The sequence below is a fragment of the Cladosporium halotolerans genome, assembly GCF_011745625.1.
Source record: "Cladosporium halotolerans strain TM138-S3 chromosome Unknown Sca12, whole genome shotgun sequence".
NCBI lineage: Eukaryota > Fungi > Ascomycota > Dothideomycetes > Cladosporiales > Cladosporiaceae > Cladosporium > Cladosporium halotolerans.
The window spans coordinates 110,316-138,063 of NW_027191463.1; the positions used below are offsets into that span (position 1 = coordinate 110,316).

General features: G+C 57.8%; 11 protein-coding genes across 11 annotated transcripts; 5 read left to right on the forward strand and 6 right to left on the reverse strand.

Annotated features, from left to right (window-relative positions):
• Positions 1-46: 46 nt before the first annotated feature.
• WHR41_04022 (uncharacterized protein) lies at positions 47-1,578 on the reverse strand (the record flags this gene model as incomplete). Its single annotated transcript, XM_069372628.1, has 2 exons — positions 47-255; positions 315-1,578. 2 exons carry the CDS (start codon positions 1,576-1,578, stop codon positions 47-49), a joined length of 1,473 nt encoding a protein of 490 aa, XP_069230166.1.
• Positions 1,579-2,152: 574 nt separating this feature from the next.
• WHR41_04023 (uncharacterized protein) lies at positions 2,153-3,949 on the reverse strand (the record flags this gene model as incomplete). The annotated part of the gene is made up of 5 exons (XM_069372629.1): positions 3,881-3,949; positions 3,679-3,829; positions 3,148-3,617; positions 2,856-3,099; positions 2,153-2,775 (listed from the first exon to the last, which is right to left on the reverse strand). Exons 1-5 carry the CDS (start codon positions 3,929-3,931, stop codon positions 2,153-2,155), a joined length of 1,539 nt encoding a protein of 512 aa, XP_069230167.1. The 5' UTR covers positions 3,932-3,949.
• Positions 3,950-4,732: 783 nt separating this feature from the next.
• On the forward strand, positions 4,733-5,641 carry WHR41_04024 (uncharacterized protein; the record flags this gene model as incomplete). Its single annotated transcript, XM_069372630.1, has 3 exons — positions 4,733-5,078; positions 5,147-5,446; positions 5,516-5,641. The coding sequence occupies exons 1-3, from the start codon at positions 4,986-4,988 to the stop codon at positions 5,639-5,641; spliced, it is 519 nt and encodes a 172-aa protein (XP_069229986.1). The 5' UTR covers positions 4,733-4,985.
• A 600-nt stretch (positions 5,642-6,241) lies between these two features.
• Positions 6,242-8,673, reverse strand: WHR41_04025 (uncharacterized protein). The gene is made up of 3 exons (XM_069372631.1): positions 6,726-8,673; positions 6,553-6,665; positions 6,242-6,492 (listed from the first exon to the last, which is right to left on the reverse strand). Exons 1-3 carry the CDS (start codon positions 8,317-8,319, stop codon positions 6,439-6,441), a joined length of 1,761 nt encoding a protein of 586 aa, XP_069230012.1. The 5' UTR covers positions 8,320-8,673; the 3' UTR covers positions 6,242-6,438.
• Positions 8,674-9,217: 544 nt separating this feature from the next.
• On the reverse strand, positions 9,218-11,830 carry WHR41_04026 (uncharacterized protein; the record flags this gene model as incomplete). The annotated part of the gene is made up of 1 exon (XM_069372632.1): positions 9,218-11,830. The coding sequence occupies one exon, from the start codon at positions 11,828-11,830 to the stop codon at positions 9,218-9,220; it is 2,613 nt and encodes an 870-aa protein (XP_069230168.1).
• A 394-nt stretch (positions 11,831-12,224) lies between these two features.
• On the forward strand, positions 12,225-12,980 carry WHR41_04027 (uncharacterized protein; the record flags this gene model as incomplete). The annotated part of the gene is made up of 1 exon (XM_069372633.1): positions 12,225-12,980. The coding sequence occupies one exon, from the start codon at positions 12,225-12,227 to the stop codon at positions 12,978-12,980; it is 756 nt and encodes a 251-aa protein (XP_069230169.1).
• A 513-nt stretch (positions 12,981-13,493) lies between these two features.
• On the reverse strand, positions 13,494-15,773 carry WHR41_04028 (uncharacterized protein; the record flags this gene model as incomplete). Its single annotated transcript, XM_069372634.1, has 2 exons — positions 13,494-15,538; positions 15,599-15,773. The coding sequence occupies 2 exons, from the start codon at positions 15,771-15,773 to the stop codon at positions 13,494-13,496; spliced, it is 2,220 nt and encodes a 739-aa protein (XP_069230170.1).
• An 867-nt stretch (positions 15,774-16,640) lies between these two features.
• WHR41_04029 (uncharacterized protein) lies at positions 16,641-17,123 on the reverse strand (the record flags this gene model as incomplete). Its single annotated transcript, XM_069372635.1, has 1 exon — positions 16,641-17,123. One exon carries the CDS (start codon positions 17,121-17,123, stop codon positions 16,641-16,643), a length of 483 nt encoding a protein of 160 aa, XP_069230171.1.
• Positions 16,760-19,928, forward strand: WHR41_04030 (uncharacterized protein). The gene is made up of 5 exons (XM_069372636.1): positions 16,760-17,165; positions 17,376-18,153; positions 18,208-18,469; positions 18,522-19,105; positions 19,162-19,928. Exons 2-5 carry the CDS (start codon positions 17,998-18,000, stop codon positions 19,579-19,581), a joined length of 1,422 nt encoding a protein of 473 aa, XP_069230036.1. The 5' UTR covers positions 16,760-17,165; positions 17,376-17,997; the 3' UTR covers positions 19,582-19,928.
• A 608-nt stretch (positions 19,929-20,536) lies between these two features.
• Positions 20,537-22,393, forward strand: WHR41_04031 (uncharacterized protein; the record flags this gene model as incomplete). The annotated part of the gene is made up of 1 exon (XM_069372637.1): positions 20,537-22,393. The coding sequence occupies one exon, from the start codon at positions 20,537-20,539 to the stop codon at positions 22,391-22,393; it is 1,857 nt and encodes a 618-aa protein (XP_069230035.1).
• Positions 22,394-24,833: 2,440 nt separating this feature from the next.
• On the forward strand, positions 24,834-27,596 carry WHR41_04032 (uncharacterized protein; the record flags this gene model as incomplete). Its single annotated transcript, XM_069372638.1, has 1 exon — positions 24,834-27,596. One exon carries the CDS (start codon positions 24,834-24,836, stop codon positions 27,594-27,596), a length of 2,763 nt encoding a protein of 920 aa, XP_069230034.1.
• Positions 27,597-27,748: the final 152 nt, after the last annotated feature.

The following is a 27,748-nucleotide window of genomic DNA, read 5'->3' on the forward strand; positions in this document are numbered from 1 at the left end:
GCTATGGCTGAAATGAAGGCATAGGTGGTGCGAACGTGCCTTTCGCTCAGCTGCTGAACACCTCACTTGCTCCTCCGTTTGACGAGTTCGCTCTACGTAACCGGCACTTCAATTCGTATGGCTTCTGCAATGGCCCTGCCGACTTGGGAATGCGTTCGTGTCTGGCGGCGGCTGACTCCGGCGCCAGCTCGATCTTGTCGTATCGCTGGACGAAGCGGGCTAGGATATAGCCCAGCTCCGTCATGGCGTAGGACTCTGTGAGAACAAGTCAGCGACTGCAGCGCAAGGCAGAAGGTGAGGTCTCGTGAACTCACGTCCGATGCAGTTGCGGCGCCCGGCGGAGAAGGGCGAATACATAACGCCTTCCTTCGGAAATCTCGACTGGTCTTCCCATCGCTCGGGCTTGAATTCCAAGGCGTCGTCTCCCCAGAGACCTTTGCGCTGATGCATCGCGTGGACGTGAATCAGGACAATCTGGCCTTTGCGGAGAGCGACGGGTTGGGATCCATCCGGACCGCCGCCGACAGGCAATACCGTATCTCTCGTGGCCTGCCTTGAATTGATCGGCACTGGCGAGTAGAGCCGCAGAGCCTCTTGCGAGACGTAGTTCAAGTAGTGACAACTTTTCAGACGGGCTGGGTCTCTGACCGACGGGTCGCCAGGAGGGAACGCTCCGAGAACAATGGACCGGAGCTTGTCGAAGACATGCGGGTGCTGGCCTAGCAGCAAGAGAGTCCAGTGGAGCGTTGTGCCCTGCGCATCTCTGCCGGCGTTAAACACAGAAAGCGCCTGGTCCTTGAGCTCCGTGGGATCGCGCGTTTGCTCGACAAGCGCGGACAGGAGATCGTATTTCGCGCCTTCTCTCGCATGATCACCGCCGAGCGCCTTCTGAATGTACTTATCCGGCATGCTTCGGAAGATGTCGCGGCTCGCCCTGAACGCCTTGGTGTCCAGGATCCACCCGGGCACCTGGAAGCGCAGGCGGAGATTGATGTATTCCGAGACGCGGTCATACGCGTCGGCGAACTCTGCGCCTCCGATGCGCTCCGCGTGGCTCGGCTGCTGAGGCCCGCGCTCCGAGATGTTCTTCTCGAGGAAGGCCTTTTGCGAGCCAATGCTCTCGCCGAACAGGAAGTCGGAAGCGATGTCTGTGACAAGGCGGTAGATGAAAGGCGAGATCTCGCCGCTGGTCGTCCATCCATCGGCCTCGACGCCTTTCTGCTCAATGGCTGTCCAGAAGTTCTCAAGCTCGAGCTCGACCGAATCGAGATTGTTGAGCAACGTCTTGGTGAACTGTGGCCTGAGCATGGATCGAGAGTGTTCCCATTCTGCTCCGTTGGTCGTGAAAATGCTCACTCCGGTGACTGGCCTGAATGCTTTCCTCCTGGTCTCTGACACTTGGTAGTCTCGGAAATTGGTGATATATATGGCCTTGCAATTCTGCGGGTCCGCTGTCTCGATGAGTTTACTGCCGCCGGGCAAAGTACGTTCGAGGGTCGGATGATCCTGGACGGGTGGGAGGATGAGGTCTTCTAATATGTCCTCGTTCCGCTTTCGAGCAATGAGAATTCTGTACATTCGGTGCAGGCCCCAGGGAACAGGCCCATCATCATTGTAGGCTGGTGAACAGCCGTGAGATTTCTCGAACAGGCGGAAACGACGCTCTCGCTCTGCAGACGCACATACGCGGTAAAGGAGGTAGCAAAAGAGCGTAGGGAATAAGGCGTTCAAAAACAAGGACATTGGGGAATCTCACCTCATGCGAAGGTGTTGCACGTCTGGGAAAGGTACGGTAACTGAACTTTTTTATATTTGTACCCTTATCCTTGCGATGACGTGGATGGAAACTGTAGCTCTATTCGCTGATCAAAAAGTAGATCGCGCACAAAGAAAAGCAGTCGATGGGCCCTCCGCCTGACTAGGGCTGGTGGGTCCCGATGGTGGAGTGGTTCAACGCGTCGATCATTTCAATACTGTAGAATGAGCTCGGACCGAGTGCCCATCATTAGGAAGTTCACTGACATCATGCGTTGCTTCAGTCTTTACGGTCCTCGCGGATGCACGTATCTGTGTTTGGCCATATTTATTCCAGACTGGTAATCTCCTGCAAGTGGACGACGATGCAGTATCTGTGTCTATTCGATACATGTTGCTACACTACTTTCCTGACCTGTACCGATGGGCCAGACACGCTGGCGCCAGCGTAGGATACATAGGTACGATCTGCGCATCGGCCACTCTTCGCGGAAGCGCAGCAACCTTCTGGACCCGGTGCCAAACGCATGTCGTATGTGTATAGTGTCCTTGCAACCGTAAGGTTGAGTTCCATCTCTGCCAGGCCCCTTCCCACACAGATTCGAGGACCTTCACTGAATGGCTTGAAGGCCTCCTTGGCTTTCTTGTAGCTCTCCGTCTCAGTGTCGAGCCATCGCTCCGGCTTAAAGGTGTTAGGCTCGGGGAAGCATTCCCCGTTGCGGTGCAATGCGTACAATGTACTTGCAACGTCGATGCCGCCGGGCATGAACGTGCCGCCAATGAACGCGCCTTCAGCAGGTATCCTGCGCGGAAGCGGCAAAGCTACAGGCGGGACCATACGCAAAGTTTCATCGATGCAAGCTCTCAGATAAGAACATCCCTTCAAGGTGTCGCCCATGCGGATGTCGTCGAGTGAGCTGAAAGTCGAGCGGATTTCTGCAGTTGCTTTTTCCAACACTTGGGGATTGTGCAGCATGTAAAAGAAGATTGAGCTCATCGTTGGTCCGGTTGTTGTAGTACCTGGCAATCACTTGTAAGCTTCCTGTGTTGGAAATTGTGTCTGAGTCGGGATCAAACGAGCAGCCCTGCATGCAACTTACCAACTCCAAGCATAACAAAAGCTTCCAACCACATGTCCTTACCCCTGAACTCGCGATCTTTCTTCCCACGATGAGATGTCATCATAGAGTCGAACAAGTCTCGAGAAACTTCATTGATACCTTGCCTCCTGCGCTCAAACGTTCTATCGGTTGCCCACTTCCCAAGGGTCAGGATGCCCTTACGTGCCACGGCAAGCATGATTCGATCGAGCTTCAATTTATAGATCCAAGGTTGCATTGCGCACTGCTATCGTCAGCATTCATTTCGCGCTCAGAAGCTGGGCATACTTACAGCTACAGCGCGCTGTCCGGCGAAGTCCATCACAGAAGGTATCCAATGGTGAGTCTCCGATTTGAGCAGAGCAGGGTCATCGCCGAAAGTGAGGCCCATCGCGATATCGGTTGCAAGGTGAGTGCATTTCTCACCTAGGTCATGACTGGCGGACCACAATGCATCCGGCCTCTCGCCTGCATCCGGGTTCGCGAGCGGCTGCACCAGATTTGAAAGGAAAGTTGAGATGACGCCAACCACCCGCTCCTCAGACCGCTGCATCATCGAGCCATTCCAGGTCGCAAGATGAGGTTGTCTTTTGGTATTGACAGTCTCTTTCTCAATTGCCGATATGGTGTTGGGGTCATGGCTGGCACTAACGGCGGCGTATCGTTCGCTTTTGAGCAGCTTGCTAGGGCCTGCGTACAGGTCATGATAACTCGAAGGTTGGTTGAAGACGACAAATTCCGGACCAATCCTCACGACGGGACCTGCGTTTCGGTGTTAACTTCAGGTTGCTATGCAGAAGGTGCTCGTGGCGATGGTACGGACCATATGCATTGTGCCACTTATTGATTTGATAATGCAAATTGCCCTTGAGCGCAAAGTAGGAAATGTACCAGTCGGTTATGGCGGCTAGCGGAGGTCCAGGAATTGCAGACAATGGATGGAGGCGTCGTGATGCGTAAGTCTTCCAAAATGCCTATAGGTGGTAAGTGAACCGCATCGTCAACGAGACCTAGACTACACATACGTAAGCGACGGTAACGACAGTGGTTGCCAAAATAAGCGTAAGCCACTGCATACCGTTGGAATCGAAGGAGATGTGGGAACAACGACTCTGTGGGGTACGAATGCGGCGCAGACGGCAATTTGGAAACGATCCTCCGTTCAAGACCAGCCCAATACCATGAATGTGCGGATGGATCTCGATCTTATGTAGCGAGCGAAATCACTGGGACGAAAATCGCAGGTATGGTGATGTCGGCAAACGCCGTGCGAGGGCTCAACGGGTCTAGTGCTAATGTCGGCAGATCGAGATAAGCAGATTCAGTATATATCACAGAGCTAGAGGTCCGATGATACCGCCACGGACACGCCAGTCTAACGCTATCCTGGTAATCGCATACTTGATAGACTTTGGAAAGCCGGCATCATGTTACAAAGACCGTATCATCTGTCTCATCTCACTCAACAACACTGTTTGGACGTGCACTCTGTACTGCGTTGATACTGAAAGCATGGGACCGACCACTACGTCTTCGCCGATCCGGAGGTCAACGGCGGGGCCATGCTCGTGCTGGGAGGTGCAGCGAACGAATGATGTGGTGAAGGGAAGTCCAATTCTTACGAATGACTTATGGACCTACTGCTCTTAGCCGATGCGCCGGGCCGTCTTTTAGCGGCAATTACGACATCTATATCTCACCCAAGTCTCCAAGGTAGACATTTCGATTGGACAATCAACAAGAACTGCCAGGATTGTGCTTAACGTCTGCCCTTAGAAGCTGAGTCGCGGTCAGCGTCACGGGAGACAAAGCGATCAGTGGCCCGCCGACGTGGGTCCCTATCGGAGCTCCATCGCTGATCAACGGCACATGTCAGCGGGCGGCAGAGACTAAGTGTGCGGCAACCCTATTCGTACAAGAGTGTTTCGACTGGGAATCACGGCTTGCATCATGTCGATTCAATTCGTAAAAGTGCCGCAATGCTTCTACGATCGCCTTTGCCCCTTTCTTACTTGGCAAGGCTCAGCCACGTTCACTGCGCCCTCCATGACCCGAGCCAAATGTGATCAATTCGTTCAGCGGTCAAAGGTGTTTGAAGCGGTGTCCATTTCATGATACTTCGTTCAAGAGATGTCTGACCTCGAAACGAAGCAGGCTAAGCGCGATGCTGCGTTGCTCAAGAGGATGCGGAGTCATCTCCAATCAAAAGACCTGATAAGTCGTGTGGGTTCATCTGGTTTTCCGTGTCAATACACAATGAGAAAATACTGACTTAGAACGCGGCCGCACAGCACGATCCCAACCAATATCTGCAACGATGGTTTGCAGAAACCACGCTCGTGTCCGCCTCCAGCGGGCAGAACAGCGACGGCAGCCTCGACTGGCGATTTCCGGTGCAAAAAGAGTATCTGAACTTTGTTCATCAACTCGCGGGAGGTGCACAGGCTGCACTGCATGATGTCTGTACCGGATGGACTCTGTTCACCGTCGCGAAGCCTGGCTACTGGGAATCCTTTGGCTCTTCAAGGACGCTGAACATGTCATATTTGAAGATAGCAAAAGAAGGCGAAATCCTTCGTCTGAGAACAAAGGTCACACTCCCCGGGACTGAGCCGACATTACGTCGGTAGTCGTTTGCTCCCGCTGACAGAATATTATAGATCGTTAGCATTGGCTCACGTGTGGCTATGATCAGAGGCGAGCTCTCTCGGGAGAGCGATGGCCAACTAATCAGTACAAGTGAGCATCACATGCATAACAATGATGTGTCCAGGCCGAAGTTGTAAACCTCCGAATGGGGTTGCCTTTCGATGAACAAGGTGAAGGTCAGATGGGAGGCGGCCGAGGCCAAAAGTCTGCGAAATCGCCAGCAGGATCGTGCCGGGAGATGGGAGAGATCGATCAGTTGGAAATTAGTTTGTCCCAACAATTTGGGACACCGCATAGCCGTGTAAACGAACCGCATCAACCGCCCGCGTGGAGAAGTCAATCGTCCAGATGATGCATCTGTTAACAAGGAAGCAAAAGCTGGGATGTTTTGGGGTTCTGTTGCGCATGTGTACTGTAGTGCATCGATCTGGGCATATGAAGTTGGTCTAATCATGTCCGTCTTGCCAGGGAGTGACTAGATCCCGCGATTCGGAGTAGCGGTTCGCAAACGTAAAGCTTGCTGTGACTGCTTTTCGCCTCAGCAGTGATCGCCAATACACCTGCCAGCGAGTAGTGTCATATCTTACGTAGGCGCCGCGCAGCTACAATCACTGGGTCGCAAAGTGTCGTTCGTATTCTTGCTTGGCTTTCATGACATTTCAGCTGGGATAAAACGTTCAATGGTGAGTGGATACATCACACCGATAACCAGGAAACCTGAGGTTAGCGTTCAGGACTTATGGAAGAGGAATACCGCTTCTCATTAAACTCTACATTACACGAGTAAATACAATATCTTGGAAATCTAGTGGCCACCTAAGGTGCCCCAACACCATGCGGAGTCTAGGCCCGATTCAGAACTTCGTCAAATCATTACCAGAACGCCGAATACTCGCCTACGAAGAGGGATATGGAAACAGGTCCTCCATCGCCCCTAGAGATCTTTCCGTGCATGCTTGGAGTAGTTGCGACGGAGCATTGGGCCATACTGTAGAAGCAGAAGGGTCAGCACTCGGCACACAACAGAAGGCAGGAAACAAAAGCGTACCTTGATAAGCACGAAAGGAATAGGGATGAAAGCAATGCTGATGAACGCGAGCGTGCTGCTGGCCCAGCCGACGCCGAGGTCATTGTACATAGCTGTCGCGAAGAGGGGGAAGCCTAGGAAGGTAACCGTCAGCGATGTCTTCCAAAGTCAAGCCAATCGAACAAGTAACTCACCAGCGCCAAACGCGGACCTCATGAAATCGTTACCCGCAAGCACAGACGCCGCGTACTCCGGGTACGCATCGGGAAGGTAGTTGAGGATGCTGTTGAACAGCAAGAACGTGCCGATCGCGAACCACGAGCTGCCGATGATCGGCATGATCCAGTGGACCGACGCGCGCGAGCTCCAGCCGAACCAGAAGAGGCAGATGGGGATGCAGAAGGCGCCGAACATGCAGGGGTAGAGGCGCTTTTCCGGCTGCAGCTCGCCATTCTCGTCGAACTGGGGCTCTAGGAATTTGTGCAGGTAGATGAAGTAGGGCGGGATAATGATGAGGGCGCCGACGAGGATGCCGAGGTAGGCAGTGCCTTCGAGGCCGAGGCTGAACCCGTAGATCTGGATGAAGACGATGACGAAGGACTCGAACCAGATATACAGCAGGCCGTAGATGAGGGCGATATAGAGGTTGAGGAAGAATACCATCGGCTCCGTGAAGTTGAGCGTGAAGGGGCGCACGAGCGACATCATGACGACGTCTTTACCGGTCATGTTCTGCGCCATCAACTCGGGTTCGCAGATGAGCTTGTTGTTCCCAGTGAGTTCGCGCAGACGCATGGTGCGGCGGAGGAGAATGTTGTTGGCAGATGTCTCGGGGAAAAAGAAGAAGAGCAGGACCAGGCAGAAGGCGCTGAGCCACATCAACTCCCAGATGGGCCAAGTCCATGGCGCTGTGAACCCGCCTCCCAGAGGAGCGGCCTCCACGGCGAATCCACCAATCAGGGGACCAAGAGTCGGACCGCAAATCGCAGAGATGCCCCAGATTGACATAGCATACGCGCGTTTGGCTGGGCGGTAAATGTCCGCGAGAGATGCACCGCCGGTAGCCAGGACAGGCGAGCCAAAGAAGCCTGTGAGGAAGCGGAACGCGAGGAGCATGCCAAAGTTGCTCGCCAGTGCTGTAGGCGCCTGGAGCGCAACAAAGATGGCCAGAGTGACCAGATACACCGGGTTACGCCCGATGTGCGGGATCTCACTCATTGGCGAAAAGATCATGGGTCCGATACCGTAGCCTGCAACGAAAAGGCAGAGGCCGAGAGTCGCCGCGACACGACCAACACCAAAGATGCTCATGACACTCTCTGTTCCGGCGGAGTAGATAGATGAACCGATGTACACGGACGTGGTCAAAAGGCAGATTTCGAACGTGACGAAGACCTTCTTGCCCGTTGTCCAGTTCTGCGGGTTTTCCGGGTCGTTAGGACCATACCATGTCACAAGGTTGATGTCTCTGCCCTTCTCAGAGTCGACCTTCACGCCACTGGCCTCGTTATATCCGTCGCCGACCTGCGTCCTGGAAGACGCCTCTGAGTCTTCTCTGCCGGTCTTTGCCTGCTCGTCTCTCGTCCGCATGCCGCCCAAGCCCTGGACTTCCTCGCCATCCTCGGGCGGTTGAGTGGTACCGTGGTGGGCGAGATTGGCTGATTTCTTCTCGTCGATAAACTGTTTCCAGAGTTCCGGGTCCTCCTCTTCCGCATATTTGAAGTATCGCTTGCCGGACACGAGGCGCACAATCTGCCCGAAGGCAGTGTCGCGCATGAGTCCCTTCATGCTGAATGCGACAGGCTGTGTAGTATGGGCAATGAACAAGCACGTGTGAGGTAGTCGCAAGCAGTCAAAGAACCGCGACCGAACAAGGAGACGGGGGGTACTTATTACAGAAAGGATATGAAATGATGCACCGAACGCGACGCGAAAGGACTCCCAAAGCGACTACATTCGGTCCATCAGACGGCCCTCCGCGGCGTCTCGCGAAGTATTCGTTCAGACAGCGTCATGGATTCAGTGGCCAATGCGGCCATGTGTGGGAGCAGAAGGTCAGGGCGGAAGCCCGAACGCCCGAAGCATCCGGGCGATCAGTGAAGGGCACGGTGGTCGTCGCAGAGATGGGCGGGATGCGATTTGCTGATGGCCGATTTACGAAGGAGCCCAGATCTGAGATCGTCATCGACGTGCCAACGTTTGCTTGTCGGTGCTTCGCGGGTGGGGCCTGTGACGCGCTTCTTTCGACGTCCAAGTAGATCGTAAGGCTGGGCTCGGATGGGGTAGCATCCACTTCCGATGTTTACAGAGTGTGGTGGACAGCGGATTTGACAGTATATTGTCCGTTTTAATAAGCCATCTCCATAGTGTTTGGCGCAACTCGATTAACTCAAATGGTGTTCATCGAACAGCTTCTGGTCAAAGTTCATGAACAATCTGGACGTTGTAGACACTGGAATCAGGAAAACCATTAATCGGCTACAACGACGACAAGCAGCAGTATCAATATCCCAATATACTGGACGAAAGATGACAGAGTTCGGTCACATGAATTTATGGCTTTCCAAGTCGATTGATGATTCACTATCATGGCAAGGGGGACAGAGCACTTTGAAGGATGACCCGCGTAGGGTTAGGGTTGGGGTTAGATTATCATTCCATACAAGAGTACATAGCGATCACCTTTTCATGCGAGTTCTTCGTAATCGTCATCATTCCAAGCGTCGTAAATGGACTTCTCTTCAGCGCTGGCTTCCTGTCCAGAGAAGAGACCTTGTCTCTCAGACAATCCTTTCACAGGCGTCCCTTCAACCAGCGCCTTCATCGGCGCCTTGTCCTTCAGGTTCCCCATCACGGGCGTCTCCCCCACTCCAAAGCTGACCTTTCGCACCTTCAGTGGCGTCGAAGCTACCGGCGCTTTCGACTTACGTCGTGCCGAAGGCGATTCGCACAGGCTGACTGGCGCTGCGCGGAAAGCCGTTGGGCTGACATCAGCGAACCTGCTGCCACGAGAGGGAGTCTCCGCGATGCCAGCGGCACGTTGTTCTATGCCTGTCATCTGATGCGAGGTCTGAGGTATTGCCGGCGTGCCGTCTATGCGCGCCAGAGGGGGAGCAACGCCGTAGCGACTAGACGATGAAGGGACCATTGACGGCTGAGCGCTATGGGTGCTTGCTGGGACGAACTGAGCTGTCGGGCCTGATTTGACACGTTTCGGGGTAGCCGCTACATGCACGCCCTGCGTTCTGGAGGAGCGAGAGGACTTCGCCAGCGTTTGTGCGAATCGCTCATCGGCCCTCGCAGCAACTTCCTTGGTCGCCATCGGGCGGTTGGGTTTCCGGGCGTTGTTAATGGCCTCCCGGACCTGTGCTTCCGTCTCCCTCTTCTTTCGAAGCTTCTCCGCTGCCGCAGCAGAATTGGCGTTCAGATCTACCTGTCGATGTGTGGATGAGAGTGACTTTAGAAGGTCTTCGCGAGGCCTGCGAGCTGCTTGTGGCGGTGCTGCAGGTATAGCGGAGAGAAGAGGCTGTGAGTCCTCGCGCTTGATAAGCGCAGAGTCCGTGGCTGAGCGATGCAGGCCGGGCATTTGTTTCGTAGTGTGATTCAGAGTCTCCGTAGTGACTCGAGAAAGCGGCTTTCGGGGCTGCTTCTCTGGCCGCGAGCGTAAGGCTGGCTCGCCGGGTTTGCTTCGTGAAGAAGTTGATTTGCGCTTCTCCGGCGACGGTGGACTTGGCCCTCCCAGTTTCTTGTTCACAAGCGCCGCTTCTTTTGGCAAGCGTGACATGAAGAAAGGTACGATGATCTCGACACAGAAGTCCCGCAGATCGTTGCTCTGTCCTTTGCCTTCTGCTGTATTGCCGTCGTTGACGCGACTGCTGGCAGGCGTGTGTGCTTCCAAAGATTGCCAGATGCACAATCGGTCGAGCAGAGTTTCCAGAAGCGAGTGCAAGTCTTGAGGTTTCTTGCTCTTACGCTTTGGCATCTCGGTCGCTGTCTGTGTCTCCGTCTCCTGGGTCTCGATGTTTTGAGACTCTATAGCAAGATCAGAAACCTTATTAGGTTGCTGATCTGTATTGGTGAGAGTTGTCTCTAGAAATATCGTCTCAAGGATCATGATAACCTGCAGATAAGTTTCCCGCGCCCTCAAGCCGGGAATACGTCGACGCAGAGCAGTATCGATGTTTTCGGGAGACGTCGTGCTGCCAGAGGGTTCTTCTCCGCGCCACCACTTTTCGAGGTATTCCGGTTCATTCGTGAACAGACCAGCCTTGTCACGCTTGGGCTTGAACTTCCTCTTTCGACGACTCTTGCTTCCCTTGTCATCCTGAATAGGCGCGATCACGGGTAGGTCTTTGACGACGGCTGGAACCTGATCGCGATACTTCTTGTCCATCACAGTGGCCGTAAGAATAGAATTCCGCAGGAACTCAACCAGCTGCGAAGCCTGCGGAGAGTCTTCGGTCCCACTGGTAAACGCAGATCTGGCGCGTGAAAGTGGTCCTTTCGCGAAGTATGCGAGAGAGGTCCTGGAGAGGTACAAAGCGTCGAGATACTGTTTCGCAAGTTCTTCCAAAGGATCCAGGACAGTATTCTCTCCGGATTTGGCATCCGCGTTCGAATTATGAGGCAAAGGTTCCGCATTGCCCTCTGCCGAGTCACCGATCTCTTGCAAGTCATCCTTGACAGGCCTTGTGCCAGGGACAGGCGGAGGGGCTTGGGACTGCACCGACAATCGCAGAATCCCAGATACCCGCGATGGGCTTTGCGAATCCGCTGACGGAAGCGATACTGCAGCACGCGACCACCACGGTGACGTACCGGTTTGCTCGTCCAGCTTTCGCTTCACAAACCGCTCAGGCTTTGCACTGTTGACCTTGGACAGCCGAAACATTGTATCCTTCGTAACCCATTTCCCTAGGCGACAAAGTGCATACACGCGCTTTGCCGCACGCTCGACCGCATACAGGCGACCCTCCTCCCTCTGCTCAGCCACAAGAACGTGTCCATCATCTCCATCTTCATGACTCGACTCGAGTATCGGAATCCGCGCGGTGAAGAGTCGGCTACCCGAGCCCTCTGAGTCCAGGAAAGCTAGCGGCAATTGCTGACGCCGCAGCAAACATAGTGGTGTGAAAGAGGCTGTCTTCGCAAAAGGATCATCTCCGGTAGGTCGTACGGCGAAAGGTCTTGCGTCGATCTCGCTAGGCAACCCGGTCTCCGCTTCTTCGTCTCGTTTCCGCTTCTTTGCGCTCAGTCGATTTGCGGATTCAAGGATAGGCGAGGCACTAAGTAATGACATGCTCGCACTATAATAGTCGCCGCAGTCGTAGCAATAGCATGGCTAAATATGCATTGGAAGCGGTGTGGTATGAGAGGAGTGATATGAGGCCGAGTTGGGCGCGTGGACGTGTTTGAGGTGCATCGACGATGTACGCGCTTTGGCTTCAGCTTCACGCGTTCGTGAGCTGCGAGCAAGCGCCCCCGCCTGCGGGAGGAGGCGATGAATGACCTCACCTTGACCAACAACACCCTCATACGTACAGAAACCCTCTCATGAAGATGCAAGCACCGAAACCTCACCGGGATTGGCGGTTGGCAGGCTAATGTCTATCCACCTCCACACAGTAAGCCATTGTCTTCCACTTAGCGCCTCTTTAGCCATTTCATGACATCTCATACGTCCCCGATCTGCCATGCCACCTCAAACATCACCCGTGCCGGCGTTCTTCCGTCTACCAATTGAACTACGCCAGCATATATACGATTACCTACTCCAACTCGATACTCCCGGGCAGGGCAGCCATCCACTTCCCGGCGTCGGCATCACTTCCGTCACCCACGCACCTCCATGTCTGAGCCTCCTGCTTCTACATCCGACAGTGACCGCAGAACTGCTCGACCGATTCTACTCACAAGCTACTCTGAAGACCGTTATCAGCCATGCCTTCAACTTCTTTCGAACCGATCCGGAGCTTCGCCAGCTGGAAGCCTCGTATGCCCTCAGAAGAATGCAGAATATTGAAGTGGTGTTCTTCCAGGACATCCTCCTTCTCAAGGATTACCCTAGTTTCGGCCTAGAGGCTTTCTGCTCCGAGATCCAGAGACGAGCCGATCGAGCCTGTGATGTGCTACTGAAAGCTTCCGAGCTGAGACATGTCACAATCTCGTGGATTGACACCACTCGAATCCCCGGCTGGGCTGAGAAGGCACGCATACTCGAGCCGCTGCGCAAGCTACACGGCAAGGTCGACATTACACTTGGCGAAGTCAAGGTCAGTGGCGATCAAGACATGGAAACCAAGGACCTGCACGCATTCAAGACGGCCATTGAATCAGCGCTCGGATTTCCAATCGCAATGTCTCAGGGCTACGAAACAGAACCAAATGCTCAACCAAGCGACTTACGAATGCTCGCTTTCGACGCCAGGCAACAGCGATTGACGAACTAGACAGCCATAGCCTAACATCTAGAGAGCGACAAAAGCGATCGATTCCATCTCCACAAAAGCACACCAACAGAACCCCACCCTCAATCTCAACTCCCCGCCGAACCCCTCCTCAAACCCTCCCACCCCTCCCTTTCCCTCCACGCCTCCCTCGCAACCTCCATCCTCCTCTCATCCACAATCCTCAAACACCACCCACAGACCGGCTGAAACCCCTCCCACCCAACCTCCCTCACCACAACCCCACAGTCAACAGCCATCGCTGTTAGGGAAGAATCACTCCTGCCGTCGTTGGACGAAGCAAAGTACAACGCACTGTCCGAGGAGACGAGAACCTCACTCACAAAAGACACAGCAAGCTACGTAACGCAGTCAAGCTGAAATGATGAGATGACATGCAATTCGTATCCCCTCCCCCTCCAACTCTAGGTATCTATCCTAGCCATGCATAGGGTATATTCATATATCGCTCTTTCCTTCCAGGCCTTCTTTTCTTTTCCCTTTCCACGATCTACCTTAATTCCCAAACTGCTCCCCGATCTCCTCCGGCGCCAGCGTCTCGACGAAAGCCCTGCGGATGAAAGTCCGCCACGTCTCGTTCTCCTTGCACTTCTTGTGCTTCTTGCCGCCGCGGTGCTTCTTCTTCTTCTTGTGCTTTTTCTTGTTGTTGCCCTTCTTTTTCTGCGCGGCGAGCTCGTCGTCGTCGTCATCCTCATCCTCAGCATCGACATCAGACTCCCCGAACACCTCGTTCTTCGCCTTCGGCTCGCAAGCCGCAATCTCCCTCGCCAACCCCACCATGCTCGGGATCGTCAGGTCCGGCAGGTCGTAGACCCCGTCGCCCCTCGTGTCGTAGTGCAGCTCGAACTTGAATTTCTTCGGGTCCGGCGTGTGCTCCCTGTCGTGCGGCTTCTTGCCCTTGTGCTTGCCTTCGTTCCACTTGGAATCGTCGACGCTGTCGTCCTCGCCGCTCGCCGCGCTCGACGAGGGGCCGAAGTCGTTGTTGATGTGCGTCAGGTTGGCGAGGTACTGCCTGTAGCCGAGGAGGGTGAGGGTCTGCGGGGAGTAGGCGGGGCCGGGGGGAGAGGATTTGGAGGGCGGGGAGGGGACGGTGAATTTTTGCCCTTTGCGCTTTTTGCGGAGGAGGGTGGGCGAGGAGGAGTCGTCGTCGGACTGATCGTCGAGCTCGAATGACGGGCCGTCAACAGCGGCGTCCAATTCGGAGTCCAGCTCTTTGTAGCGCTGCGCGATCGCCAGGGCGTCGAAGGGCTTGTGGGTGCTCAGGCCGGAGACGTTGTACTCGTAGACTCTGACGACGGGCAGGAGGTTGGGCACGACGCTGGCGCTGGCGAAGGAGACGGAGTAGCGCTCTGCGAACTCGCCGCCGATTTCCTTGAGGTATTTCTTTTCTTTCTCTTTGCGCTTCTGCTTTTTGCTCTTGCCGCCTTTCTTGTCTTTGCCGCCCTTTTTGAAGGTCTGCTCGAGCAGGTCGTCGACTTCCCACTCGGGCCTTTGGTCGTCGCTGCTCGACATCAGCTGCTCGAAAGCAGCCTTCCGCTTGAGCGACTTGGGAGGCTTAGGGATCTCCGAGAACTGCCTCCTTAGATCCGTAAAGTAACTCGGCGAAACCTCCACGTGCATCTCGTCGTCCGGAATCTCCCTGAACGTACCCTCCTCCAGCTCAGCGATCTTCATGCGTCCATTCTGCGTGTCGTCCTCGATCGCGTGGAAATCCTGCAACATAAAGTGATCGTAGTTCATGTGCCCCCACATGCTGGAGATGACGACGTCGCGGTACTGCTGCATCCACAGCGTGTACTTCTGCCAGCAGGTCTCGTCCCACTGCGTCTTCGCATCCGTGCGCGCGGGCGGCACGTGTCCGATCATGATGGCCTTCATGCCGCGGTCGCGCAGGAACTGCAATTGGATGCGCAGCCACTCCATATGGCGGTAGCCGGGCTCTGACTTCGCAGCGCAGCCGTCGACGGCAGCGTTCGACTGGAAGAAGTACATGGTGTTGAGGCTGAAGACGGCGAGGTGGTTCGGAATGACTTCGACCGAGAACCAGCCGCCTTGCTCGAAGGAGTGCTTTTGTACTTCCGGGATGAACTGCCGCCAGACATCGAGGAAGGCGCGCGTCCAGCGGTTCGGGCCCTTGGTCATGATGTTGTGCGGCAGGATGTCGTTGTTGCCGATGTTCGGGACGATGGGCACGATGTAGTCGTTGTACGGGTCCGGGTCCTCCTCGTCGCCGTTGTGCTTGCCGAACACCTCTGCCAGCTTGCTCACCATGAACTCGTTCAGACCGACCACTTGCTCCGCCGTGCGGGGCAGCTTCTCGTCGTTGTCGTGTCGCGCCGAGTCGCCCGTCCATATCACGAAGTCCACCTCGTCCTTCAGCTCTTGCCCGATCCATTCCATTGTCTTATTGATCAGCGCGATCGGGCTGTCGCAATCGCTGACCTCGGCGCCGTAGACGCCGGCGGGGCCTTGTCCATGATGGCAGGCATTGTCTTCACTCGTCGATGAATATACTTTGTAGAACCGATCGGGGTGAAAATCTGCTTCGGATCAGAGACTGCGCTTGGAAAGGCATTTCTTGTCCGCGCGAGGGAATGTACCTGTGATGTGCAGAAAACGGCCGTGGAGCGGGCGCTGCTTCGACGACTGCCCCGCACCGCGACCCAATGGAATGATATTTACGTCCTCCTCGCGCAGAGGCGCTTGCTCCGTCGGGCGGGCGTATGACCATTGCGCCAGGCCACAGGCACCCAGCAGGCCGGTCAGCAGACGCATTTTGCTCGCGACCATCAGGGTGTTTTTCTCTGCGACAGGCGCTCAGGCGGCGGGCATGCCGTGGGCGGTCCTAGGGAGGGAAATGCAAGCAAGGAAGAGATGAATAACCGAACGCTGGAAATGACGCTGGAAGCGAAAATGCGGCGTGAGCTGTGTGGTTTGTACTGCGGTGCCTGCAGCGTTCCTGAGATCGGCGGGCGTGGGAAATGTGCCGTGCCTGGCGTCTGAGGCGCAAACACACGTCACCGCGCCGCACTGCGCTCCGGCCGGCTGGGAATTGCGAGAACCCCGGGGCTGATCGTACAGTAGAGCGGCGAAAAGGGCGTGGGCGTGGGCGTGGTGGGAATTCGGGAGTGGGCGATGTGAGCGTTCACCAGAGGGTCCGCACACGGCGTATATATTGTTCGCAGGCTACACACAAGGCGAGGGCACGCGACATTCTCCTCTTTGTCCATGGCCCGATCGACCGACCGACCCCATGGCATTTGTGCATTTGTGAGGCTTTAGCAGACGCCGCGGCCGGGCCAATCAAGCCTGCAGCACGCGCACGTTGCTCGTTGCACAGCAGACGCGCGCAGTGCGAGCGACGCCTCCCCCTCGCCTGACCCGCTCAGCTGCTCATCACTGCTCACCTTGATGGCTTCACCTGCCTGACCGCCCACTACCGCACGCCTACCCAACATTCGCAGCGTTGAGGGCGTGTGTTGGCGAAAGCACGGGAGGCCGTGTCGGCTCGACGGGGAGATCTTGGCCCTTTGCCGAGGGCGTCGATTGGCGGCTGTAGCCGTGGTGTATAGGATATGTACTTCTGCATCGCTACTGTATACCTAGCATACAGACTACCCGCCCGGCTCGCGCACTCCAAGCTCAGTCGACCTTGACGCGTCCCCAGATCCCGCAGACCACGGCCAGCCGCGCGACCACGAACGGCCATGTGGTGAGCGTCACCACCCACTCCTCCGAGCTCCAGCCGCCCACCTGCGCCCACACGCTCCAGCCGCCGATCGCCTGCGCGCACGAGTGGCAGTACGCCGCGTCCGACAGCAGCATGCCCGCGCACAGGAGCCTCCACACGCGCGCGTCGTCCACCAGCCGGAGCACGACGGCCTCCGTGAAGGCGAAGTGCAGCCAGCCGCCCAGCAGTTCCGTGTAGATGAAGTCCGAGCCGGTTTGGATCGAGGTCACGGCCTGTCTGGTCATGTTGGATGTGTAGTGTCCTGGGTTCAGGAGCAGCAGGGCTGCGCCGCCGAGCGCGAAGAGCGGTTCGACATTGAGGAGGAGGAATCGCCAGATGAAGGGGATCGTCGCGGAAGCCGTTTGGCTGCCTCGCGTGGGGGCCACGTTGGGCATGATGGACGAAACAGTAGTAGGTGAATAATGTCTCTTCGGCAGGTATGCGCTCCGTCCTTGGTGTTGATTTCACGCCGTACTCGGTGCGCTCGATGATAACGATCACTCCGATGCTGTAATGGCACGGAAGCCGGAACAAGAACAGCTAAGAGTCCGCAAGACACCTCCGCAACGCGTGAAGCTTGACTCGCGTCCGCCGTTCAAAGTTCTACTGATCAGCCACCGCCGCTAACCGCTCCCCACTTACATCAGGCACGTCAAAGAAATTTGTCGCGACGGAAACCAGATGGAAGCACCTTATCTGAGCAGCCAGCGTGGCCGAAGCGTGCTAATTACGCGGCGGGCAAGTTCGCAGTCCTCATGACAACATCGCCGCCGACTAGCACGCCCAAACCCCGTGGGCACGCTGGCGAACACCGTGGACACCCGACGGGAGGAATGGCCATACCGCAGAAGGGCCTATCGCTCGATTGGCTCGCGCAGGGCAACGTTATGTAAAAAGTGTGGGCGGCCCCGAAGTCCTCACGACACCGACGTTCCACCATGCCCATTCCGCGCGGGCGCGGACGCAAAGAATTTCGCAACCGCTCTGGCGCTGCCATGTCATGCCCGTCAAAGCCGCCCTCAACCGAGCGAAGCAGGGCCCTCCTTAAGGTAGGTACCGCACGCCTTCACCTCGCCGTGAGCATCATCGCCCCCAGACCGGTTCGCCAAAGCAAACCCCAACCCCATATCTGCGCGATCCGTGACCTGGAGACAGTTCTCTGCTGGCTTCGGGGCGACCGCGGCGGCTTTCCTTTTTCTCTTTCTCCAACTGTGTGGGAGTTGACCTTCCAACTACTGTCTTTACTGCCTTCCTGTTCAACGAGAAATCATGGAGATGAACCCGAAGGTCAACGATGCCGCGGAGCATGGCGACTTGGAGCAGACCATGACGGGCGCTCCGTCGCAGCCGGGGGATGTGCAGAATGTTCAGATGAGCGATGATGTGTTCGGAGAAGTTGGCGAGGACGGGCCCAACTATCGAAATGTTCGTATTCTTGCAGGCATCGAAGGAATGCGTTGTTGCTAACGTTCGCGACAGGTCGGTTGGATCGCAGCAGCTGTGCTCATGCTGAAGTCGCAAATCGGCATTGGCGTTCTATCGATCCCGACTGCTTTCGACGTGCTGGGCATGATCCCGGGTATCATCTGCCTGCTGTTCATCGCCAGTGTTGCGACTTGGTCTGGATTCATCGTTGGTCCATTTAAGCTTCGACACCCTTCGGTGTACGGACTTGACGATGCCGGCATGATGATTGCCGGTCCGATCGCTCGTGAGATGATGGCTGGAGGATTCACTCTGTGTAAGTGCTTCGATCGATGCAGCTCGTTCAACGAACGCTGACAATATCCCAGACTGGATCTTCCTCTCCGGCTCTGGCATGCTCGGCGTTTCGATCGGTCTCAACGCCCTCTCTACCCACGGAGCATGCACTGCGATCTTCGTCGCCGTGGCCGCGGCCATCGGATTCATCTTCGCCAGTGTCCGGACGCTGGGCCGCCTTAGCTGGCTTGCCTGGGTCGGAACTGCCTGCGTTCTGGTGTCAGTGTTCGTTCTGACCGTTGCCGCTGGAGTTCAGGAGCGCCCTGCAGCGGCGCCACAGACTGGTCCTTGGGAGTCCAACTGGAAGATTGCTGCCAACCCTACATTCGAGGAGGCGATGGCGGCGGTCTCGTCTCTTGTCCTTGCGTACGCCGGCGTGCCGGCTTTCTTTGCGGTCGCCTCTGAGATGGCTGACCCGAAGCTGTACACGCGCTCTGTCCTGTCGTGTCAGCTGGTAGCGACTGTGACCTACTCGATTATTGGCATTGTGGTTTATTATTACTGCGGCTCCTTCGTCGCTTCGCCTGCGCTTGGGTCTGCGGGTGTGCTTATGAAGAAGGTGTGCTACGGCTTGGTGCTGCCGGGTCTGATCGTTTCGACCCTTCTGTACATCCACGTAAGTTGAGAGACAACCAGAAAACTCGTCGAACAGCCCCGCTGACATGGACACAGTTGACCGCCAAGTACTTCATGGTCCGCATCCTGCGCGGCTCAAAGCACCTCGCCGCCAACACCTGGCAGCACTGGACGACCTGGCTCTGCTGCACGGGCGGCATCACGATCATCGCCTACTGCATCGCGAGCGGCATCCCCGTCTTCGAGAGCCTCGTCTCGCTCGTCGGCGCCCTCTTCGGCACCTTCATGACCTTCCAGCCAATGGGCGCCATGTGGTTCTACGACAACTGGAACAAGGTCGAGCGCGACTGGAAGTGGAAGTTGCGCGTCTGCTGGGCGGCGTTCGTCATCGTCATCGGCACCTTCCTCATGATCGGAGGCACGTACGGCTCCGTCGTGGGCATTATCGACTCGTACAGCGCGGAGGGCGGGGGTTCGGGAGCCTGGTCTTGCGCGGACAACTCGAACTCCGTGTGAGGAGCTGAGATTGAGAACATGTGAAGCAGCGCTTTTATTTTATGGCCTTGACGATACCCTTACTGTATGTAGTGTTCTGCGGGACAGAATCGAACGAAAGCGAATGGAGTGAGCTCAGCTTTTGCAGAGCCGCATCGCTTGGCGTGCTCGCCAGCTACACATGTATATATGCGACTTCCGAACGAACGAACGATTAAAACACACTCCCATCAGTCTCGGCACGCTTCATCCATTGGCCGCCCACACCTGACTTGTGCACGCGGCTGCAGACAGCCGAGGGCGCCGTGCCCCAGAGGCGCAGCAGCGCGAATGCTTCTCTGGTCGCTTCCAGCACTCCAAACACATGATCGGCCGTAATTTAAACACCAGGGGCACGTCGTGCGAGGCTAACCTTCTGCACGCCAGCCGCAGCGCCGCATGGCCAGACGGGCCACTAACACGCTGCCCTGGCGAGCCTCTCCCGTGTCTGGGCGGATATGCCGGCACCTTTCGCACTTTGACTCGGCCAGGCGCTCCGCGGCAGCGCCTAGTGGCCAGGGCTCGCCCGCTTTATACGAGTCGAATCTGCTGCCCGCCACGGCCTCTTTGCGCCTAGCGACACCGTAAACCCAATGCAATAGTGCGACCCTCGCGCGGCCGCCCGCGCATTGGCCGCCGCCGACGACAGACTGGCCCTCTCGGATCTGAAGAGCACCCACGCCATGTCGTAGGGCCACGCTTGCAGCGCCGGCCAGGGCCCGCCCGGGTCGTCGCCCAAAATACAACTCGCCGCCGTCCTGGTGCTGGCCCTTGGGGGATCTGCCTCGCTGCCGTCGTCTCCGTCTGCCTCGAATCGACGGTGCAACATAAGTCGCTTTTCTCCCACCCACGTCGCTCTCTCGAGTCCCGCACCTGCTTTCGTTGTTCACCACATTCATTGTCCTTATTTCTATTTTCTTAATACAAATCAGGCATCATGCGTGCCCAAGAGTCTCTCGTTCTTTCCCTTCTCTCCACCGCCGCCGTCGCCGCCCCGTCCTGCAAGGCCAAGCACAGCGGCGCCGCTCGCGACACCTCCGACAAGCACGTCGCCGAGCTGCGCGACCAGGTCTCCTCGCTCCGCGAGCAGCTTCAGAGCGTCTACCAGCAGCCCAGCCAGGCCTGCCAGGCTCACTCCAAGGCCACCAACTATGGCAGCGTTCCCACCGCCGGCTTCACGGCCGCTTTCACCGCCGCGATGAGCACCGGCGCCGCCAGTGCCACCATGCCCGCCGCCTACGAGTCCTACTTCTCCTCCGTGGGCCCCGTCTCTCGCCTGAAGCCCACTTCCGTTCGCTCTTACGGCTCATCCACCGGTGCCCCGGCCCCGACTGGTGTTGGCAAGGACGATGGTAGCGACAGCGGCAGCGAGGCTGGCAAGCCCCCCGGCTACGCCTCATCTGGTGCCTCCATGGGTGCCTCTGCTGGCGCGTCTGGTGCTGCCTCTGATGCTGCTACCTCTGGAGCATCTGGCGCCGCCTCTTCTGAGGCTCCTTTCCCCACCTTCTCCACCTACTCCAACGGCACCTCTGTCAACCACCAGGCCACTGGCACTGGCGCCGTCGGCAGCTCCTCCTCCGTGGTTCTTTCCACCGGCGCGAGCAGCTCTGTCGCCACCACCTCTTCCTCTGCCGCCTCCAGCTCCAGCACTGGCGTCTCTCCCACTTACGTTCCCAAGCTCTCGGACTACACCGACGCCGAGATCGCCAACGGTGACGCCTGGAAGGAGGTTGCCAAGATCGCCGACGACCGCATGAAGGCTCGCGACGACCTCACCGGCAGCTGCACCTACGAGACCGCCGAGGTTCGCACTGAGTTCAGGGCCATGTCCAACGACCAGCGCAAGGCCTTCACCGACGCCGTCTCTTGCCTCCAGAACATGCCTCCCCAGGTCATGACTGCCGACCAGAGCTCCAAGTACGCCGGTGTGAAGAGCAGGTACGACGAGTACGTCGCCACTCACATCGAGAACACGCTCAACATCCACGCCACCGCCGACTTCCTCGCCTGGCACAGGCACTTCATCTTCGAGTTCGAGCAGGACCTGAAGAACAGCTGCGGCTACACCGGCACCCTCCCCTACTGGGACTGGGCCGCCGACGCCCAGGCCGTCGACCAGAGCGAGCTCTTCAACGGTGACGAGTACTCCATGGGCTCCAACGGCGAGTACATCGCCGGCCGCGAGGACACCTACCTCGGCCTCCAGGACATCAACTTCCCGCCCGGCACCGGCGGCGGCTGCGTGTACAGCGGCCCCTTCAGCAACACGAGCTACACCACCAACCTCGGCCCCATCGACTCGCCCTACAACAACAACGTCGAGGGCCACTTCGACTTCAACCCGCGCTGCCTCGTCCGCGACCTGAACTCCTGGTTCTCGCAGCGCTACAACACCTACACGAACGTCGCCGACCTCGTCCTCGGCGAGGACAGCGTGCAGTACTTCCAGGCGCTGATGCAGGGCTACCTCGGCGACAACAAGCTCGGCGTGCACGGCGGCGGCCACTGGCTCGGCGGCGGCCCCTCGCAGCTCGAGGACTTCCACTCCTCCCCCAACGACCCCGTCTTCTACATCCACCACGCCATGATCGACCGCATCTGGACCGCCTGGCAGTACATGGACCGCGAGGCCCGCCAGGACGCCATCTACGGCACTTCCACCCTCAACAACTCCCCGCCCTCCGCCGACATGACTCTCCAGGACTCCCTGCCTTTCGGCCTCGTCACGGAGAGCCCCGTGCTCGGCGACCTCATGGACACCCTCAAGGGCCCGTACTGCTACCGCTACGAGTAAGCGTGCGGCGCGCACAAGGGGAAGGGGGCTAGCGGGGCGTGTCTTCAGAGAGCTCTGAGAGAGAGACACGTGGGCCTGACACAACGGCTTTACCGGGCCGGAAATTCTTTCCTATAACGCTTCTTCTTGCCATGCATGTCTCATTTTCGTCATCATGTCTCTAGCCGTTTTTGTGTGTTTCCTTGATTTCCCTTGACTCTTTCTATTCTTACCTCGTAACTTCCATGAACCGAAGTCGAGCACATGTCTTATCTATCTATCCACCGGTAGACTAGCATTGTCCAAACGAAAAAATTGTCTCAGACACCAATCTTCGAATTTCTCTCGCTTTCGTAGTATTCAGGAACTCACCCGAAACGTCTCTATCATCTCGCATACGGCCCGCTTCGAGCACAACAACTGACTAATGCCGCCACCTGCCCTACGCACCGGCGCGGATGCCACGCCCTCTCCAAGACCTCGCCACGCGACTGAGACTTCACTAAGGTACTGACTGACTGACATCGTCACGCCGTGCACCGCAATGCCGGCACTGCCACGCCGCGCACAGACTCCGTCACCCGCGATGCAGAACAGAAGTAGCATCCCAGTCTTACAGCACAGTACCTCAATAACCGTAGGGCGGGAGCGGAAGGCCATGGAACCCGACTTGGAAGGCTGTGGGAGGAGTGGAGCAGGCGGGCATCATGGCGGGGAGTTTAATTTCTCGCGGCGGGCTATTCTCGTCTTGTCGACTCGTATACGTAGCTGGGGGCAGTAGACAGACGGGTCGCTGACAGAACTCTGTGTGTGTGTGCTGCTTCTGGCTTAGGTACAGTACTTGGCTACCTAGCCAGTTCCTTCGGCTGCCGCTGTGGAGAGGAGCTCGGAGGACTACTGACCGGTTGGGCGGAAACGCTATTGGGAACACGACGCGACGCGTGCGGTGCGGTGCGGTGCCGGGTTAGCCAAGCAAGCGAGGCAGGGCAGGGCAAGCGGGTTTCGTCGACTCGTGTTCGCTTTGCGCTGCAGGCGAGGGCTGCGTGGGAATTATTGGATGGCGCGGTGCGTTAGGAAAGGTGTCATGACACGCTATCGTTATTACTGAGAGAGGGCTTAAGTCGCTGCTCGCCTCGTCTCAGAACACGAACGTGGACGGGACGTGTCAGGCGTGCGTGCATGCATATGTGCCCTTCAGGTAAGGCAATTTCCCACCGTCAGGCCAGCCAGCCAGACAGACAGAATGAGGTCACGACAAGGTTGGCGCCAGCCCACGACGACCAAGACTTCTGACCGCGTGCGCCGCCGCGGCTATGCAGGTACGAAGCCAAAGCAAATTGTTGGCCGCCCTTCCCGCCTTTTGCCCCTGAGCAGAAGTGACATTTGTGGCGTTGGCTTGCTGTTTTGGGCGTGATGGATGTGGGACGGCGACGAATCAGGGCTGCGCGCGGCTCAACCGAAGTCTGTTCCTGCGTGCGCGTGTGCGCCACGTATATTATTATGTTTTTTGTTGGCTGAGGCGAGTGAAGGGGATGGATGCATTCTACCTGCTGTGTGCGTGCATGGACTGCCACGGCCGCGGACGAGTGACTAGAACACTACCGCCATGCCATGCCATGCCATGACCAGCTCGCCTTCAGGCCAGAAGGCCGTTTCCCATCTGGTCGGAACGCAGAAACGGGCGCCGTCTCGCGCGCTGCACGGCGATCCCCGTTCGGTCTGCGGCCGTTCTGCTACTGCACTGCTACTGGCCAGTTCTTCAATTCAACGGCCAGTCTCGGCCGCGGGCTGCTGCGATCGATGCGCCGGGCCAGAAAGTCTGCCGGCCGGGGCGTGGAGCGGATGGGTGCGCTGGCGGCTCGTTCATGGCGGCCTCAAGCAATCATAGCGCTGCTCGCCTCGGACTGCGCACCGCTAGACGGCGCCGGCGCGCGTATCCTGCGATCCGCGGACGGCGGCTGTCTTTGTCCTAGCGTTGCTCTCTGTCACGCTCTGCAGGCACACCCGCTCCCGCAGCAGCATCCTGGACAGCCTTCCGCCGCCGCTCAACGCCATGCCCCTTCTGCGCGCACCGGCGCCACCAAATTTAGCCGCATGGCGTGCGAAGGCCCGCAATCATCGCGGCCGCCGCCTGCTAGACCGTCTTAGCACCGCCCGGCGCTGGTGATACGAGGCGATCAGACGCCAGATGCCGCCCACGCGGAGCCTGCGGCAGGCCTCGCGCCCCATGTCCACGCCCAGCCCAAGCACTCGTCCATCCCGCCGCCCGCCAGGCCACACATCTATTACCCAGCGCTCGCCTCTGCCTTTCCACCCTCTCTCTCCTCCTCACGTCTTTCGTTCAGCACCGCCAGCTCTTTCTTGTCAATCCGGGAGAGAAAGCCGCGTGCTCGTTCGCACACCTTTCCACCCTTTTTCCTCTCTTATTTATTAATTTATTTGTCGGGAGAAAGACGCAACCATGCGCGCCGACGTGCCACTCTTTGCTTCCCTTCTGGCGGCCTCGGCCGCCGCCCAGAACGTCACGGGCTCTTACAACTCCTCCTCTTCCGTCGACAACTCCTACTCCAAGAACAACAACGCCAAGATCGTCGCTGAGCTCGAGGCCGAGGTCGCCGCTCTCCACAAGCAGATCGACTCCGCCAAGCAGCAGACCTGCGACGCTCCCGCCAGCCCCGTCGCTGGTGGCTCTGGCTCCGGCTCTGGCTCTGGCAACGGCGCTTCTTCGCCCGCTGGATACTCTGCCCCCGTCAACCCGGCTGGCTCCCAGGCCACTGCCGCGTCTGGCGAGGACAACACCCACAGCGGTGCTGACTCCAAGGCGCCCGCTGCTGGCTCCCCGGCTGGCTACACTGGCTCCAACCAGGGCTCTTCCAACAACGGTGGCTCGCCTGCCGCTCCCGCCTCGGGCTCTGACAAGCCTGCCGGCTACTCCAGCGACGACTCCTCTGCTCCCTCTTCTGGCTCTGACAAGCCCGCTGAGTACTCCGGCGAGGGCTCCAACTCCGGCTCCAGCTCCGGCTCTTCCGACTCCGGCGACGTCAAGAACTACGGCGAGTACTACGCTCCCAACGCGCCCACCTCTGGTGCCAAGTCCACCTCCACTGTCACTGTTATTGTGACTGCTGGCCAGACTGAGACTGCCCACCTGACCAAGACTGCCACCGTCACTGACGCTGCGGAGTCCGCGTCTGAGACTGGCGACGTTGAGATCGTCACCGCAACTGAAACATACTGCGGCAAGGGCCCGATCCCCTCGGCCCCTGTCTCTAGCGCCGGCTCGGGTAGCAACGGCAACGTTGGCAAGGCTTCTTCTGCTCTTTCCAGCGTTCTCTCTTCTGCCATCCCCAGCTACGGTTCTTCTGAGGGTGTCATCAGCTCCACCCGCGGTTACTTCACCAACGGCACCCACGTTCCTTACCCTACCGGCGCCTCTTCTGGCCTGCAGACCACCACCCGTGGTGCCTCCGACACTCTTTTCACCTCCAGCAGCGTCGCTGTCAACCCCGCCGGCAACTCTACCACTTCCGCTTTCCAGACCGGCGTCGTCCCGACTGGCACTGGCGTCTCTTCTTCTGCGTCTGCTACTGCCACCGCTGCCGTCGAGATGTCTGACTGCGCTACCTTCTGCGAGTCCCTCGACTCCTTCAACGGCTGGGATGTTACCCCTCTCACCTGCACCCAGCACACCGCTGGCACCCAGGTCAGCTCTCCGTCCGGCCAGTCTAGCGTCGGCTGCGCTGCTTCCTTCACTCCTCAGGTCGACCTTTGCCAGGTCACCATGAACATCAAGACCAGCGGCACTGCCGAGACCTACGTCGAGGTCTGGCTCCCCAACGCCAACGAGACTTCCTGGAACGGTCGCTCGATGAACACGGACAACGGTGGCCTCAACGGCTGCATCCACTACGTCGACATGCAGTACGTCACCGGTATGGGCTTCGCCGCCATTGGTGACAACGCTGGCCACAACGGCAGCTCTTTCGACGGCACCTGGACCCTGAACAACAACGAGGCCATCATCGACTGGTCTTACCGCTCCCGTCACGCCGCCGTCGAGGTCGGCAAGGAGACCATCGACCAGTTCTACAACAAGGCTGCGGACTACTCTTACTACGTCGGCTGCTCTGCCGGTGGCGCCCAGGGTATCCAGTCCGCCGAGAAGTTCCCCAACGACTTTGACGGTATCATCTCCGGTGCTGCTGCCAACGACTTCAACCACCTCCAGGGCTGGTCTGCCACTTTCCGCAAGATCACTGGCTCCACTTCCAACGACACCTTCCTCACCTCCGATGATTGGGTCTTCGTCCAGAGCTACATCCTCGACCAGTGCGACGAGGCTCTTGACGGCGTTGCTGACGGTATCATTGAGGACCCCACCCGCTGCGAGTTCGACGCCTCTGTGATCCCCGTCTGCTCTGGTGATGCCACCGACAACTGCCTTACTGCCACTCAGATCCAGACTGTCGAGGACGTTTTCAAGCCCCTCTACGACACCGAGGGCAACCTGATCTACCCCGCTCTCCTTTACGGTGCCCAGGTCGACGCTTTCAAGCTTGGTCTGCTCAACGGTGGCATCCAGGGTATTGCCCAGGACTGGTTCCGCGGTGCCGTCTTCAACGACTCCAGCTTCGACATCACCACCATCACTGATGAGGATATCGCCCTCGGTGTCTCCCAGGACGACCTCCACGGCAACCCCTCCGCCTTCTCCGCCGAGCTCGGTGAGTTCAACGCCGCCGGAAAGAAGCTCATGGTCTACCACGGTATGGCCGACCCCATGACCTCCGGCGGCAACTCCCAGCGCTACTACCTCAAGGTCGCCCAGAAGCTCGGCCTCTCCAACACCGAGATCGACGAGTTCATGCGCTTCTTCCGTATCTCCGGTATGGCCCACTGCGGTGTCGGCGGTATCTCCGGCGCCGGTGCCTGGATGTTCGGCCAGAACGGCGCCGCCTCCGCCGCCTCTAACAACATCGTCTCCAACCTCGTCGACTGGGTCGAGAACGGCAACGCCCCGGACACCCTCCGCGGCACCAAGTTCTGGTACGACACCCCCTCCATGGGCGTCATGTTCGAGCGCGACCACTGCCGCTTCCCCTACCGCACCACCTACAAGAGCGGTGACTCCACCCTCCCGGAGTCCTGGGGCTGCGAGATGATCGAGAACTGGCAGGACTGCGCCGACAAGTACTGCAACGCCGACGGCCAGACTTTCACTTAAGCGTATGTGCTTGAGTTGAGAGCGCTTGTCACGAAATGATACGCACACTGTCTGTTTCGCGTTTTGCACGACAAAAGGAAAAGAAAATCCACAGCGGCAGTTCCAGCACTGCTTCGCGGGGGGAGGAAGAGAACGAAAACCCCAACCACGAC

What these genes read in the sequence shown, in the direction of transcription:
- WHR41_04025 (XM_069372631.1), bottom strand. Translation starts at nt 8,319, where the DNA reads ATGAAGGGACTCATGCGCGACACTGCCTTCGGGCAGATTGTGCGCCTC. An exon ending in GAGGTCCGCGTTTGGCGCTG is followed by an intron (nt 6,666 to 6,725) that starts GTGAGTTACTTG and finishes TTACCTTCCTAG; the next exon opens with GCTTCCCCCTCTTCGCGACA. An exon ending in TTCCTTTCGTGCTTATCAAG is followed by an intron (nt 6,493 to 6,552) that starts GTACGCTTTTGT and finishes CTGCTTCTACAG; the next exon opens with TATGGCCCAATGCTCCGTCG.
- WHR41_04030 (XM_069372636.1), top strand. Translation starts at nt 17,998, where the DNA reads ATGGAGATGAACCCGAAGGTCAACGATGCCGCGGAGCATGGCGACTTG. An exon ending in ACGGGCCCAACTATCGAAAT is followed by an intron (nt 18,154 to 18,207) that starts GTTCGTATTCTT and finishes CGTTCGCGACAG; the next exon opens with GTCGGTTGGATCGCAGCAGC. An exon ending in GGCTGGAGGATTCACTCTGT is followed by an intron (nt 18,470 to 18,521) that starts GTAAGTGCTTCG and finishes ACAATATCCCAG; the next exon opens with ACTGGATCTTCCTCTCCGGC.